Source organism: Gossypium hirsutum, chromosome A09 (assembly GCF_007990345.1).
Source record: "Gossypium hirsutum isolate 1008001.06 chromosome A09, Gossypium_hirsutum_v2.1, whole genome shotgun sequence".
Classification (NCBI taxonomy): Eukaryota; Viridiplantae; Streptophyta; class Magnoliopsida; order Malvales; family Malvaceae; genus Gossypium; species Gossypium hirsutum.
This window is the reverse complement of record NC_053432.1, coordinates 68,220,218-68,235,830: the sequence shown is the minus strand read 5'-3', so window position 1 is coordinate 68,235,830 and position 15,613 is coordinate 68,220,218. Positions and strand designations below refer to the sequence as shown.

General features: G+C 37.6%; 2 protein-coding genes across 7 annotated transcripts; one reads left to right on the top strand and one right to left on the bottom strand.

The window, feature by feature from the left end:
* Positions 1 to 283: 283 nt before the first annotated feature.
* Positions 284 to 6,510, top strand: LOC107889292 (protein SMG7). 2 transcript variants are annotated; one of them, XM_016813660.2, is made up of 9 exons: positions 284 to 459; positions 529 to 582; positions 1,532 to 1,635; positions 1,714 to 2,319; positions 2,457 to 2,579; positions 3,165 to 3,397; positions 3,487 to 5,411; positions 5,520 to 5,659; positions 6,016 to 6,510. In XM_016813660.2, the coding sequence occupies exons 3-7, from the start codon at positions 1,561 to 1,563 to the stop codon at positions 5,387 to 5,389; spliced, it is 2,940 nt and encodes a 979-aa protein (XP_016669149.2). In that variant the 5' UTR covers positions 284 to 459; positions 529 to 582; positions 1,532 to 1,560; the 3' UTR covers positions 5,390 to 5,411; positions 5,520 to 5,659; positions 6,016 to 6,510. The 2 variants fall into 2 exon arrangements, with proteins under 2 accessions (XP_016669149.2, XP_016669148.2); XM_016813659.2 differs by lacking the exon at positions 529 to 582.
* A 3,167-nt stretch (positions 6,511 to 9,677) lies between these two features.
* Positions 9,678 to 14,101, bottom strand: LOC107889291 (hydroxyproline O-arabinosyltransferase RDN1). Of its 5 annotated transcripts, XR_001681705.2 has the most exons (10): positions 13,850 to 14,101; positions 12,971 to 13,569; positions 12,624 to 12,691; positions 12,331 to 12,532; positions 12,092 to 12,189; positions 11,925 to 11,994; positions 11,761 to 11,832; positions 11,518 to 11,631; positions 10,765 to 10,954; positions 9,678 to 10,272 (listed from the first exon to the last, which is right to left on the bottom strand). XR_001681705.2 is itself a non-coding variant. In XM_016813656.2 (9 exons), exons 2-9 carry the CDS (start codon positions 13,349 to 13,351, stop codon positions 10,883 to 10,885), a joined length of 1,077 nt encoding a protein of 358 aa, XP_016669145.1. In that variant the 5' UTR covers positions 13,352 to 13,569; positions 13,850 to 14,101; the 3' UTR covers positions 10,479 to 10,882. The 5 variants fall into 5 exon arrangements, 4 of the variants coding, with proteins under 4 accessions (XP_016669145.1, XP_040932452.1, XP_016669147.1 ...); XM_016813656.2 differs by lacking the exon at positions 9,678 to 10,272 and having other exon boundaries at positions 10,479 to 10,954; XM_041076518.1 differs by lacking the exon at positions 9,678 to 10,272 and having other exon boundaries at positions 10,479 to 10,954; positions 12,971 to 13,673; positions 13,850 to 14,091.
* Between the last annotated feature and the right edge of the window lie 1,512 nt (positions 14,102 to 15,613).

The window sequence follows — 15,613 nt, the reverse complement described above, 5'->3', positions numbered from 1 at the left end:
GAAACCTTTGGTGTTCCAGTTCTAATTTGTTTTTACGAATAATTTTTTTAATTTAAATAAAAATGTTTTTTATTTTTAGACACGTGGCGTAATATAATAGGTTGAAAATTTAGAATTTAATGTGTTAACTGGGTAAGAAAACACTAACTTGAATTTTAGATATCAATTAGATAAAAAAAATTTTTAGAACAGCAGCAGCACTAGAAATCCAACGGTGTCGTTTGGTTTGCCGCCTGAGTCTTAAGATTTGGTCAATAAATAATAATAAAAAAGAAAATAAAAGAAAAGACATTGAAATATTGAAATTGTAACCTATTCATCCTCAGTTAGACCAAAAACCAGACTAGCCTACCTTCCCCTCTCTCTTTCTGCGACCAATTCTTCTTTTATCTCTCTTTAATTCGTTTCCCCATGCTGTAATTCTTGGCTTCTACTCGGATTTTATCCTCTTCAGCTGAGGTTAGTTCTTTTTTTCTTCTTTTTTTTTTTAAATTTCGTTTTGATTTTGATTTATTTTTCTGGTGACAGTGAGGGATTGATTGGTGTAATTATTGTTATCATCTTTTGCTACCTTCGGATCTGGTGCTGTTTCTTTTTGTTCTCTTATTTTTGTTGGTTATGATTTATGAACTCCAATCTTTTTATGTGTATTTATTGTTTTCTATTAAATAAGTGAAAGAAAAATTGAAAGTGTAAATGTAAATCGATATAGGGAACTTTTTCTTTTCGTTTCTTTGCTTTCTTATCTCTGATTTTCTTTACAAAATTTTAGAGAGAAAAAAGGTAAATAATAAATATACGTTCGGAATTGATTTGAGTTCGTAAGAGAGAGGGATTGAATTTTATTCTGTTTTCTCTATGAGCAATTGGGAATTTTATTATTTGGAAGACTATGCTTTTTTAGGGTTTTTTTTAAATGAAAAAAAATTCCTTCCTTTATTTAATTGTTCTTTATTGATTATAAAGTGTTTGGGGCTGTTAACTTTTTGCAAGAAAAAGGTATTCTGGATTTGGCATTTTTATTGGCTAAGAGAAATACTAGTTTTAGGATTTTATGGCTGGAGTGATTGCCAGTTCTTTCTTATCTTTCCATAGAATTTGAAAGGGTTTTCAAGTATTGTTTGATTTATCTTAAGAGGATGAGCAGCATATGGTTTTGGATTAACTGTGCTTTTTAGAGCATTGTTATGTTCTGCGAGAGTCCACTACATAGTATTTGATGATTTTGGCAATCTTGATCGTGGGTATTCAATTAGTTTATTCTTTTAGCAAGTTTTATTTTTTATTTTTTTGAGATGCGCACTGGTGCACTGTAAATGCCTTCTTGATTAGTAATTTGAACTATGTCCATCTGGTAATCTGGCTATAAAGTTTCTCCAAATTTGTAGAAGTTTGTTGTTATTAACATAGAAAGTGATTTACTGTTTGGATTTTTAGATTCTTTTCGTCCAATCCCTTAATCCAACTTAGTGTAGTTTATTGAATCTGTATTAGCCAATGGTTTGTAGCTAATGATGTGTGCATTCTGCAGATTTCATTTTGACAGGGTATTTTAAATGAATGATGATAGTGCAGATGGATAAAATGTCGACAGCTCCTTCATCCAGGGAGGGTGCACAGTGTCTTTATAAGAAGGTATCTTCTTTTGTTTAGAAAATGAGGTTCCGTTTGAGTTTCTTACCGATGGAAGTTAATATTTGGTAGTCCATGCAGAATATAGAGCTGGAAAATAATCGTAGGAAATCTGCTCAGGCACGAGTACCCTCAGATCCAAATACCTGGCAGCAGATGCGTGAGAACTATGAGGCAATAATTCTCGAGGACCATGCATTTTCTGAGCAGAACAATATTGAATATGCTTTGTGGCAATTACATTACAAACGGATTGAGGAACTAAGAGCACATTATAGTGCTGCCCTAACTTCTGCCAGGTCAACCACATCTCAGGGCGTGAAAGTTCCCCCACAGTCTGACAGGCTTACAAAAATAAGATTGCAGTTTAAGACTTTCCTTTCAGAGGCAACAGGATTTTATCATGAATTGATTTTGAAAATCAGAGCAAAGTATGGACTTCCATTTGGGTATTTCTCTGATGATTCAGAAAGCCTAATTGTTATGGACAAAGATGGGAAGAAATCTGCTGAGATAAAAATGGGTTTGGTGTCTTGTCACCGTTGTTTGATATACTTGGGAGACCTAGCACGGTACAAAGGATTATATGGAGATGGAGACTCTAAAACACGTGAGTATGCAGCTGCTTCAAGTTACTACTTGCAAGCTGTGTCAGTTTGGCCCTTAAGTGGGAATCCACATCATCAGGTTTTTCTTTATTTTCCTTTCCCTGTTGATTGAGTATCCTTAACTTTTATGCCTTAGTAATCTTTTTTACTGACTTGTATTTCTCCTGTTCAACAATATCCTGATTCTTTATGTGGGAAACTATCTCCTTATTTCAGCTAGCCATATTGGCATCCTACTCGGGAGACGAGGTGGTGGCTGTTTATCGATATTTTCGGAGTCTGGCATTGGATAACCCCTTTTCAACTGCTAGGGATAACTTGATTGTGGCTTTTGAGAAGGTATAAGTGCAAATCTTAATTTTTATTTTGGCATTTAAGTTCGTTCATTCTGTGCGATGGAGTGGTGTGTGTTGTACTAGCTAACGAAGAATGCTTGGTTGAACATTTTTATGTGTGCACTGTCTTAAGAAGCAGTGATTGATGGGTTTTTGATATGTAGATAATTACAAACTATTAACTTTGTCTTTTTTATATTTGCAAAGTTCCCGGTTGTTACCATAAAAGGTGGTACCTTCCAGCCTAATGGGAAGAGAATATATATTGATCCATCCCTTCTAGATCACAAATGGGGTACTGTGGGTTGCACATGCTTAATATTGTCAAATTTTTTGACAGAAGATATTGTGTTTTTTCTTGCTAAACTTATTTAATAAGTATAGCAAAAGCTAATATGACACAATGTCAAACTCCTACCCGGTTTTTTCATTATGGAGTTGTGGGAGTTGGGGTGGCTTTTTACAGTTTTGAAAGGCATTTTCCTTTTTTTTTTGAGCATGCATCCAGTTTTTGACATGTTAGATGGTTTAAACTTTTATATGCAAGTATTGGAAATGGTATTGAATGTATTCATTTTTGTTTTATCAGAACCGTCATAGTTACTCACAGCTTACTGGAGATGCTAAAACTTCCTTGGTCAAGGAGCCTGCAGTGTCGTTATCGGGAAAAGGTAGAAGGAAAGCGGAAGCAAAACCTACATCGAAAGAATCCAACATGGAATCAAGGCCTCCTAAGGAGAAAGAATCTGGTGCCCAGGATAATTTGAAGTCCTTCTGCATTCGATTTGTGCGTCTAAATGGTATTCTTTTTACACACACAAGGTATATTTTCTCTGAAATGTTTCAATTTTGTTATTGACCAAGTATTTTTTTTTTGGGTTTTTGTCCTTATTGAAGCTTCCTTTGTGCAGTCTGGAGACTTTTGCAGATGTTCTTAAATTGGTTAGCCATGATTTATGCGAACTTCTGTCTTCGGGACCAGAAGAGAAATTGAGTTTTGGCACAGGTGCTACTGAGAATGCACTTTTCCTTGTTAGGTTGGTTTCAGTTCTCATATTTACTGTTCACAATCTGAAGAGGGAGAGTGAAGCTCAAACATATGCTGAAATTGTACAGCGTGCTGCGTTGCTTCAGAATGCATTGACAGCCATTTTTGAGTTGATGGGATATCTGGTAGAGAGATGTTTGCAGCTCAAGGATGTTTCTTCTAGCTACACCTTACCAGCTATTCTGGTTTTGGTAGAGTGGCTGGCTTGCTGCCCGGATGTTGCAACAGCTGACGGTGATGTTGATGAGAAACAGTCAATTACTAGATCACTCTTCTGGAAACATTGCATATCATTTCTAAATAAGATCCTGACAATTGGGCCAATGTGCATCGACGATGATGAAGATGAGACCTTTTTCAATATGAGCAGGTATGAAGAAGGAGAAACTGAAAACCTTCTTGCATTGTGGGAGGACTTTGAGTTGCGAGGGTTCTTGCCTCTTGTTACAGCACATAACATTTTGGACTTCTCAAGGAAACGTTCCTTTATAAGCGATGGTGATAAGGAAAAGAAAGCCCGTGTCAAGAGAATTTTAGCTGCTGGGAGGGCTCTTGCTAGTGTCATTAGGATTGATCAGAAAACTGTTTGTTTTGATTCAAAAGCCAAGAAATTTCTTGTTGGTGTTGAGCCTTGTGAAGGTGTCACATTTGGGTCTTCTACCCTGCTGGCAGCAAATGGCGTGGAACATGAAACCCCCTCTGAGAAGATTAATATTGGAAATATGCTGCCAATCGCACCTGGAATTGTTGCGGAAGATTATGATGATGAAGTGATTGTTTTCCAGCCTTCTGTGAGTGAAAAGAGAATTGAGGTGATCAATTCTAACAGGCCTCCTCCTGAGACTTTGAAGCTTGATCTAAGTAGTTGTGGAGGTGATCGCAATTTCTATGGCAGTACCGTGTCTGCTTCTCTTGATAGTCTTCACCAGCATAATAAATCTGATGCTAGTCCTCCACTGCCTGCATCTGTTGGTAGCATTCACTCTCAGCAGTTACAGCCTGTTCAGATGCATGCATCTAGGTGGTCAGTGAAGGAAGCTACTTCACTGTCTAATAGTTTGAGGGCTTTGACAATGTTGGAAAATGGGCATTTAAGAAAACATGAGATGCAAGATAATCTAGGCCTTCGTCATCCTGCTGCTTACTCTTTTGCTATCCAACAACCTATCAATGCTAGTGCTGGCGGTATGTACTACAGTCAGACAAAAGTGCCAGAAACTGTGATCCCATCTGGAATTGATACAATTGTGTCGTCTAGAGTTGCTGCTGATGCTTTGGCTTCTAAAACTACCTCAGCTTCACAAGTTGGGATGCATAATAATCCAGTTAATGGTGCTGTTAGGCATCTTGGCCCCCCACCAGGTTTTGGCCCTGTTCCTCCAAAGCCACCAAGTGAAGAAACCCCTGTGATGGATGATTATAGTTGGTTGGATGGATATCGGTTGGCATCATCATTGAAAGGCTCTGGGCTTGATAGTTCTCTCAATTATGCGTCTCATGCAGATTCCCTGTATGTCAATAATAGCAGCAGTGGCTTGACTGGAACAATAAGCTTTCCTTTCCCTGGAAAACAGGTCTCACCGGTGCAATTTCAAATGGAAAAGCAGAATAGCTGGCAGGATTACAATACCCTTGATCATAAAAAATTTCAACATGAACAGAAGCTGCAGCAACATCAATTCATGAATGGAAACCAGCAGCAGTTTACCTCACTGCCTGAGCAGTTTCAAGGACAATCAATGTGGACAGGACGTTATTTTGTGTGAGATCAATATCCAAGTATACATGGTAGCTTTGCTTTATTGCTGGTTCTGTTTCCTAATTTGGAGTTGATTATAATAGTTGTTAAAGTTCTTTTTACGTAACTTGTTCACCAACTTGCTTTTTCGTCTTGAGGTTTTTGGGAATGATTCCTATGAATTTACTGCATCCATTTGCTGCCGAAGTGAACTCCAACTTTGAAGCATTGTGGGCTTATTTGTTGCTGCGTAGCTGTCCTTGGCTTCTACTTCTAGTGGGCACTTGCTGCTCAACAGGTGAGATTGCCCCAATTAATTTTCTTAGTTCATTTTCCACTTGCTTTCTTTTCTTTTATTTTGTATGCACTTGGTGATTTTATTTGTTAGAAATTTCCAAATACTTGGTGCTTTCTTTAGTTCACTTTTCTCTCTTTTTGTGTTTTGTGCGTATGCACCTAGTGATTTTTTGCTGGATCAATTCTTGGTAACACTAATGCTTAAAATTCATTCTGTACTTCGTACCAGACAAAATGTTTCCACAGGTCTGATTCTGTTGGTTTGAATTTGATGCACATGTTGATGCTTGTTGTGTCACGTGATGCGTATTTTTCTGTTTACTTCGACAGAATTGTCTCTTAAAGTTATTTTTGCAGGTTTTGCATGATGTGTGGAGAAAGAATGAGGAAACCATCTTCAAGATGTGGAACTTTGAAGGAGCTAGTGTCTTAAGTGGTCACTTTGGGATGGAGATAGAACGTGTTAATAAGATCGATCTGTTGGTTTTGGGGCTCTTGCTGGGGGATTTGATAGAATAAACTTGGTTAACTATCCTATTAACTTTCCAATGGTTCAAAGTCAACAGCAAGCAGGCAGTTGTAATATATGTATTCGCTGTGAAGCTTGGCCAATCCTCTCCTAGGTATGTAGGATCTGCATATCGGTGGGTTTGAGCAGTTGGGTTGGGATTATGGTGGTTGCAGAATGTGTGGGTGAGAATCGAGTGATGTGTATGTTGTTTGATATGGGATTCGAATACTTGTTTATGTTTTCAGGGATGGATGATGATAAGTGTCTTTTGTTTAAGTTGGGGTGGGTTCACTCCAAACATTTTCTGTTATGAAATAAAAAGAATGCATGATTTTCTCTTTTGTTTGTGCCTGCCAACCTGCCTTTCTTCGCTTCCCCTTCGTAGTTATTTGTGTCTGTATGTGTATATATGATGAATTTGAGTTTCGATAAAGTTATTTTGAGATGGTAAAAGTTTAACATGATCCGTTCTTTAATCAAGCAAGGCCATGATATATATATGTGTGTGTGTGTGTGTGTGTGTGTGTATAAAATGAAATGAAGTCCCCTGAACAAGAAATAGAGTTAGGATTGAAAGAATCTAAAGAACTAAAGAAATCAAGAACAAACAGATGAGTTCTTAGTATGTAGAATATGAGATTTGGTATAATCCTGACAGACTGCTATTGTCAAACTAAATAACTGGTACACAAGGCAAGCCCACGCACCTAATTCTTTCAACAAATGATTGAACTAGATGATCTCTGTATTCTGCTGTTGTGTGGGGAACAGTTGTAATACATGCTTTCGTTGACTCAGGTGAAGGCACCCATTTTTCCTGGAAACTTCAGCCCCAAAAAATAACTGAAATCTCCAATATCTTTCAGGAAAAATTCCTGATGTAACTGCGGAACAATACGATTAATCAGCTCACTATTATCATCTGTGATTATGGCATCATTGACGTATACTAAGAGCAAAACACAAGCCTGTTGATCCCTTGGAAAGAACAGAGACAGCTTTGACACAGAGCTTTCAAAATTGAGAACATTACCATATAGTTTCAAAGCTTATCAAACCAAGCCCTAAGGGCTTGTCTAAGGCCATAGAGAGCCTTTTTCTAACTCGATACTGAACGTTGACCAGTGGAATCAAATGTCTCAAAACCAGGTTGCTAAAATCATAAACACTTTAGCCAAATCCCAATTTAGAAAAAGCATTTGTGATGAACTGCTAGAGCAAGAACAGTTCGAATAGTGCTAGCTTTGACCACTAGGCTGAAGGTCTATTGAAAGCCATTGATCCGCCAGATCCTTCACTTCGGAAATCCATTTCATCCTACTAACTTCCTATTAGGAGACCAGGTTTGATTTTCATGCACAGCCTTTCTACACTTTGGATCAAGCATAAGCTCGAATTTCAGGCTCAAATGTACCAACTTTGCTCCTTGTGACCATAGGTTGGACATTGCAAACATCAAGTGAAACATGAGTTGAGGGATTAGCCACTTCAGGTACATGTACTTGTGTACAGGACTGCTCAAAGGGCAGTATAGAACACTGCTCAAGGGAATATTAGTAGGTAGCATCTCTGGTGAGAAATGTTTAGAGGACTCCTTGAGAGATGTGACCGGTGGAAGCTGTATAGAAATCACTGGAATTTTGAAGACTGATTTCTGACGACCTTGAGTAAGTTGCTGAAAAGGAAATACACTTTCATCAAATTTCACGTGTCTTGCAATATAGATTCTCCCATGGGAGTCCATGCACCTATAGCCTTGATGCTGATCACTGTAACCACCAATAAAGGTACAATGGGTGGAATGAAATGCAAGTTTATTCCTATTATTACGAGTTAATAGAGGATAACAAAGGCAGCCAAACACTCGGAGAAAACCATAATTAGGGGATTTCTTGTACAACATCTCAAATGGTGAGACATCAGAGAGTACCTTTGTAGGAAGTTCATTGATGAGACGAACAACAGTGTAGAACACATCATTCCAGTGAGAGAAAGGGAGAGATGCTTAAGCAAACAAGTGAGACCAATTTCTGCAATATCTCTATGCAACAATTCCATTTTGTTGAGAGGTATGAGGACAAGTGATACGATGTTGGATCCCACAAACTCTGAGAAGAGAACCAAACGAGCAGAACTCACCATCCCCATCAGTCTGCAGCGCCTTACTACGAGACCCAAGACTTAGCTCAGCTTTGCTTTTGAAAAATAAGAAAAGCAGACAGAGCATCGGACTTCTTCTTCAAGAAATATATCCAGGTATGCCTTAAGTATGCATCAATGAAGGCAATATAATATTGATAACCATACGAATAATAAGTTGCTAGTCCCCAAAGATCGGGCTCAACTAACTCGAGAGGAGCTTCAATCTTGGTTGTAGAAGAAAAAAAAATGGAATCTGACTTTTTCCAAGCTGACAAGCAGCACAGAAATATGTACTTTCATTCATAGTAACAGAAACATTACAATTTTGAAGAACTTTGCTCACAACATTACTACGATGCCATAGTACATAGGCTGAGGATTGGCTAGTAATTATTACAAGGAGTAGTATGTACAACGGTAGAAAAAGCCGCCGTAGAAGAACCGCAAAGAACACCAAGAGAAAAATGACAATGTTGCAACTCATAAAGACCATTTTTCTCAACTCCACTAAGCAAAATTGTTAGAAGTTGGCCAACCATGCAGCAGTTCTCTCTCATGTCGAAGTGGCGAAAGGCTAGAAGTCTCCACAAGTGGTCAAGTGCGAGCTGACCCGCGAAATGGCAAAATGCGAGAAGTCTCCACAAGTGGCTGTTGAAAGGTGGCCAACCATGCTACTGTTGGTATTTTGATGATTGCATGCAGCTTGTGTGCACGCTGTATTAACAAGTTTTTTGTCTTAGTTGCATTGTAATGTTGTTTAGTTGAAAATAAACCAGTTTGTTGACAGCTTGATGTCTTTAGCTAGTAAATGACTTGTTCAGTTAACTTGTTTTAGTGTACAAGTAATATTTTAGTAGTTTTAATGCTGTATAGTGGGAGTAGTTGAGCATTTGGAGAAGCGACTATAGATGTATTGCTTTTGTAGTTGAATATGTGAGCAGACTGTAGAGAGCAGATTGTTTCATGCTTCCTTGCTGCACGTTTGTCAGTAAGCTGATATTTTTCATGCTTCTTTGTTGCACGTTTGTTAGCAAGCTAATATTTTTCATGTTTCCTTGCTACCCGTTTGTGAGCAAGCTAATGTTCAAGAATAGAGAGCGAATCAGTTTTTTGCTATTCTCAATTGTTGGTTTTGAATTGATTGCTAATTTTTTAATCGATTTTTTCTTTTGATTTTCATCTTTCTTTCTTTGCTTAAAACGCCAACAAAAATTTACAGCGTTGGAATGTAAGACAATGAGTTCGGTAAAATTCAAAACACACATTATTGTCCTTTGTAAACTAAGATACGAATAATAAGTTTTTGGTAATGTTGGTGCATGGGGATAAAAATAACTTATGAGAAATTAATGAAGGCTTCAAGGTGTGAATCAATACCACTTTCTTTGAGGTTCTATTCGCCCCCACCTATATTATGGTGTGTAATCGAGCTTTTACATTTAACAAAGTTGACACCACCCAGGTAAATCATCTGATTGTTGACTGGTAGTCACAATAGAAACAATGTTCTCATATTCTAGTGGTAAGCCATATAGAATGGTTGACTGTTGTACATCGCCTGAAATTACTTGCTCACAGCTAGACAACGTGTCATAGATATGTCCAAATTCAGCAATACATTTTCGCATAGGCTTACCAAGTTTCTTTGTGTTATACAACAAGAACTCAAACTTCATCCTTTTGGTATGAGACTGACTCCAAAAGATTTGATTGAGAGCACTCCAAATACCAAAGGGAGTACTTTGACCAATCAAATGAATGTGCCAAGAGGGACTTACATAGTACACATACAGGAGTCCCTGACTCGTCTGTAACCATTTGTGAGGGTATGAGAATAGTCCCATCTACAAAAACTTGCAATCTATGCGTTTTGAGAATGAGAAAGACATATTTCCACGCCAAAGTAGCTGTGCGATCTTCTCTGTGGAAAGCAAACACTATGGCTGGCCGCGGATTTACCTCTTGATCATTAGGACTTGTGTCAGAATCCATAGTTGAATAAAAAGTTTTAATACGCTATTCAAGAACCCAGATGTAAAAAAGGATTGATTGGTTAAGAAGTCACTGTGTACAACACCTCCGGTTGCTAACCGTGGTGGCTCTATTACCATGAAAGATCTCCTCCAAGATGAGAGAAAAGAAAAAAAAAAGAACTAACGAAAGCAAATGAAGACTATCAATTTAGACTATTGAAATAGATACTGCAGGTGCAACTTAGATATCCCAACACTCCGAAGTGGCAAAGGCTAAAAAACAGAGAAGCATTGCCATGCTTCATTCATCAACCAAAAAGGTTTTCAACACCAACCCCAATGATTGATTTACAGTCCGAAAAACTTCACAAGAAAAAATTCGATAAATCAACATCATACTTAACATGAAAGAAGGCATTTCATGATTATAAATATAAGTGTAAAAAAATGATATATCCCTCCTTTAACTTGTAAACATACCCTTTTCTCTATGTATACTGCTGTCTCAGCTACCTCTGTATTTCATGTCCATAACTCTAGTTGGAAAGCAGATTGATACCAGCGTCAAAATGGATGCGCAGATTAGTAAGATCAGATCTCAGCCACGATTTAGTGTATCCCAATTGGGAATATTCTCTGTAGCTTCGTTCACCATCTTCACAAGTCTCACCTGCAGATATTGCAAAGATCACATTAGAAACTGTTTGCAACTAGAAAGGTTTATGTTGAGAAACTATTTAATTTTCCGAGTTTATTTAAATAGGCATCAAGACTCGGGGAAACAGTCTGGATAGGATGATTGACTGATTTTTCTATTATGGTTTGAGGCAATAGCAGAATATTAGTGCCAAGCTGCTACTCAGTAGTACTTCCAGCATCGAATATCACCAACTTTATGTCACAAATCAGCAACAACATTGAGTTGATAACTAAATTTAATAATGAAAAAACGGAACTGAAATAAGAAATCATAATTTCCCAAATAATGCTTCAATCTTTTAGCATCTGCAACATAATTTGAATGAAGTACCAAACAACAATGACAGTTTGATTAACTAGAAATGAGTGAGACAATGATTACTGCCATTAGCTAGCTCCGGCTAATGAGCATGGTAAAAAATGAAAAACTTGCTCTAGGGTATGGTTTGAGCTGTTTTAGTCAATGATCAGTCTATCAACTTATATATTTACCACATGACCCACATTTATATTTTCCCAAATGGATGAACTTACCACACTTTCAGGAACACCTGGAGGGGGCAAAGAGAGGTTCCTTGGAGGAGGCCCACTAAGGTACGATCTCTTATCGAAACGCCATTCTCCAATCTTTCCATACGTTAATTCTCCCTGTAATGCCAACTCAGAGTGAAGAACTTGTAGGCAAAACTTCATCTTAAAGTGGCAAACAACTTGAAGATTACATATAGAATTCAGAAACAATAAAGAGAGACAGCTTTTCCTGTATGGTTGTTGTACCTTCAAATTGTAGTCACATCCGTAAGTATAATGGATTATAAACTTCTTCCCTACTTCCGTATCCCATGGTGGCTGAAAACAAAACAGAGATGGAAGTTGAACTTCAAATTGTTGCTAAAGGTCATTGAGAGAGAAAGAAAAGGTTCATAGGGTAGTATTAAAACCTGGAGCATGAAGTCTTTATGAAGTATGTGGTGCACGTCATGCAGTGCAGATGCCACAGCATATGCATACCTAAGTTTCAATTGAATGATCACCCATGTCAAAATGCTATATCAGCCAAAAGAACAAAATTAAAACAAAATGTAACAAAAAAAGAAGAGTTTCTCACATTTCTAGCACCCATCCAAATGCTTTGTCAGTCACTGGGTCATCTTTCATCCTCAAAGAAATATTCATCCATGTAGGTGCAATTTTCTCCAGCACAGACTATTATAAACCAATAAATTATGCTTTAAATTTGTATAAATATTAATGCAAAAAAAAAAGAAAAAAGAGAAAAATCTGAAATGTGATTTATGCTCCAAAAAAATGTGCCACACAAGCTATATGACAATCATAATGATATACCGTTCTAATAATCACTGGAGAATTGCCAATTGGATCGATATTCTTCACAGGACCCTTCTCCTCAGGATAATACTTCCTAATAACATGCTCGTGGTCAGACGGCTTAATGTAAAAGAAAGGAAACCCTGCTGGATGTTTTCCACGAGCCAAGTTAGGCAAAGGATTTACAAATACATGGTCAGGTTCAGCCATTAGAATGTATCTGCATCAGTCATAAAATGCAGTAACTTTTCAGATAATGAAAAGGAAGAACATAAAACAAGAATGGTCTTATCGGTTAAATGAAAACTCACTCTTCGTCAATCATTGCTTTTTCCAGCCATTGCACAAAAGCCCATGGTCTATTTAAGACAATGTAACCCTGAAGACGACATTGAGACAAAACAAGAACAATTTAGTCAAAGCAAGGAGGTGACTTTAGTTCAGTTTGTGTTGCTAGAGCATTCACTGTAAAAGTATCATTCAAGTGAAAAACAATATGAACACCTACAACTCCTAATGAGCCGTTTTCAATAAGCTATATCTATAGATTTGATAATATATATGGCACATCCATCAGTTTAGTTGTTTGTTCACTGAATTAGATGTTCAAATATACAAGGGGGAAATGAAGAACTGAAATACTAAACCCAAGACTGACCCGATCTAAACCCTGTGGAAGAGGATCAACAACAAAAGTTGGAATCTCCTCCATCAAATTGTCGGGCTTCCCTGAATGCAAAATTCGAGTGAATTTTCCCATATCTGATCCAGGCATCTCTTTTACCTTCTTATACCAATAATACATAATTCGACACTGCCATTGGCTATACGGAGCATCCGTTGCCGTGAGAGCAACGTGGTACTTTTTAGAACCCCCACCTTCCATCAAATTCCCAGGCATTTGTATAAAAGGATTGGACAAATCCCATTGCTCTGAAGTAGATGTCTTATAGTGTATTATCATAGTCAACAAATTATATGTTGCAAAGAAGAATCCAAGGACTAAAAGTACCAAAAAGAGCGGCGAAACGCGCTTCATCTTTCACTACACAATACAAAACCCAGCCCTTCTCACAGCCGCAACGCCTAATTCAATTTATGCTATTTCGAACAACATCTGGAGAGAAAATTCACAATAATCTACCAAACCGTGCAAATTGGATGCTGACAGTACAGAATTGCTGCAAGTAAGAATACCCTTCACTGCAAAATCCCAGAAAATTGATCATAAATCCCTCAGAAATCCAAAGAAAGAATCTGCATAAGTCCATCACAAGCAACATGACAGTAAAGTATGAGTCAATGCTGCATCTAAACGGCAGTGTTGAAAGCAGAAGAATGCAAAACCATGATAGTTCAATCTAGAAACAGAAGAAGGCAAATCTGGGTATCACTTAGAATTCACAAGTCGCAAAGATCAGATCTGATATTCTGAGTTTTTCTCTCTTTTTCTTTTTTAAATAAAGCAGCCGTAAAAACCCAAGAAATTAAAAAAAAAATGGAAAGAGAAAATGAGAGATGAATGAAGTAGAAGTACCTGAAGGCATAGGAGAGATTTGGGGTTTAGTTTCTTCTATTCAACGGCAATGGTGGAAAACGCGGAAGTTTTGGCAAGATGGAAAGGGTGGATTGCTTCTAAGCAATAGTATAATTAAAAAATGGGGGCCTACTTGGTGGACAACTGATGTGGTTTATGTTTTAAGATGGTAAGATCTTTGCTTTTGGCTTGTCAGTTGTCAGTATTTGGTTTGGTTTCCACTGTTTTTTTTCCATATGTAGCGACAAGTTTTTGTTGGATTTCAGAGGTCACTTCTTTGCTTCTTTATAGGACATAAACTATTAAATCATTTAAACTAGACATTTTTATTTTTATTTTGGTAATCGACAGACCAAGTAAAAGCGAGGTAAGTTTTAGCAGCACAGCGTCTTGCTTCCCTTCTTTATGCTACGGTTGCTGCCCTTGTTTTGGACAATTCTGAAGTACGATTTGGATATCCCAATCCAAATTAGACTTCCCTAATAGGATACTAGTCCAGTGTTTCTCTTTGTTCACCAACTTATAACTACTAATTTGGTGCTCAATGAGGAGAAGAAGAGATAACCGAAGAATGAGGATTCTTGCTTGCAATTTAGAACGCACCTTGTTGATTATGGATGATTGTAATACATCTGAGCCTATTCATGACCTCTATGTTGCAGATAGAAAAGCAAATTTCCCAATTGATGAAGTTATCATGCAAAGGAAGTGATCTAGGAGGAGGGAGGTCTGTAGCTGGATGGATATAATTTATCAGTGAGTTGAAGGAGGTTGATCGAGGATATAAGGTCGTTGAGTCGATGAATCACCCCAACAAGGTTGCAGATGGATTTATTAAAAATGACCTTGTTTCTGGCTTTCCAGATGGTCTAGCTGGTGTGCAGGTGAATGTCGTGTAAAAGCATCTAGCATTTCTGCTATCTATGGTGGATCTTATCCCAGGTTGATCAATTCTCATGAGAGAGGGCACCCGAACTAAATGGCTTTGCAAAGGCGAAATGAATTAATAGGGTGATCAAATGGTGGATCTTATCCCAGGTTGATCAATTCTCATGAGAGAGGGCACCCGAACTAAATGGCTTTGCAAAGGCGAAATGAATTAATAGGATGATCAATGCTTTCAGATCCATAACCACATAATGGACAAGACATATCCAGCATTACATTGTAAGCAATTATTGCAGATTTCCTATAAGAACATAATAAGCTTGAAAGGCATCTTGAGTTTCCAGAGAGCTTTCAGTAACTTGAACTAGCGTTTTGGCCTAAGGTATTATCGTGTATAGAATACCAAAGAAGGTCATAAGCCTCTTTGACTGAGAATTCGCCATTGTGTGCATTTTTTCATGTTATCTTTTCCACCGAAGAAGGAATTGTTGTTCCAATAGGGTCGGAAGCGTGTAAATTATTGTACTAAAAAATCACACAAAGTTCAATTCCCAGGGAAGAGAGGTGGATCACATGGATCTCTTAAATACCAAGTCTTTCCTTAGACAGAATATCCCTTCTATAGTAATTTAATAGCACAATTAAATACTACTATTATACCCTCAAATATTGAAAGAAAAATAGGACAAGAAAGAACACAAGAGATTTAACGAGGTTCGGTAAATTATACCTACGTCCTCGGGCACTAACACCAGATGATAACTTTACTATCTCCAAAATATTACAAACAAATAGAATTCCTTAAGAATTCTCAAATGGGAGAAGAGAGAAAACTAAGAGAGAAAGATTGGTTGGGATGGTTGAAATGAGAAATGG

Coding starts and splice junctions, on each gene's coding strand:
- LOC107889292 (XM_016813659.2), top strand. CDS start 1,561: ATGATGATAGTGCAGATGGATAAAATGTCGACAGCTCCTTCATCCAGG. Junction 1,636..1,713: donor CACAGTGTCTTTATAAGAAG/GTATCTTCTTTT, acceptor TAGTCCATGCAG/AATATAGAGCTGGAAAATAA. Junction 2,320..2,456: donor GTGGGAATCCACATCATCAG/GTTTTTCTTTAT, acceptor TCCTTATTTCAG/CTAGCCATATTGGCATCCTA.
- LOC107889291 (XM_016813656.2), bottom strand. CDS start 13,351: ATGAAGCGCGTTTCGCCGCTCTTTTTGGTACTTTTAGTCCTTGGATTC. Junction 12,190..12,330: donor CTCCAGTGATTATTAGAACG/GTATATCATTAT, acceptor GGTTTATAATAG/TCTGTGCTGGAGAAAATTGC. Junction 10,955..11,517: donor CAGGTGTTCCTGAAAGTGTG/GTAAGTTCATCC, acceptor CAATATCTGCAG/GTGAGACTTGTGAAGATGGT.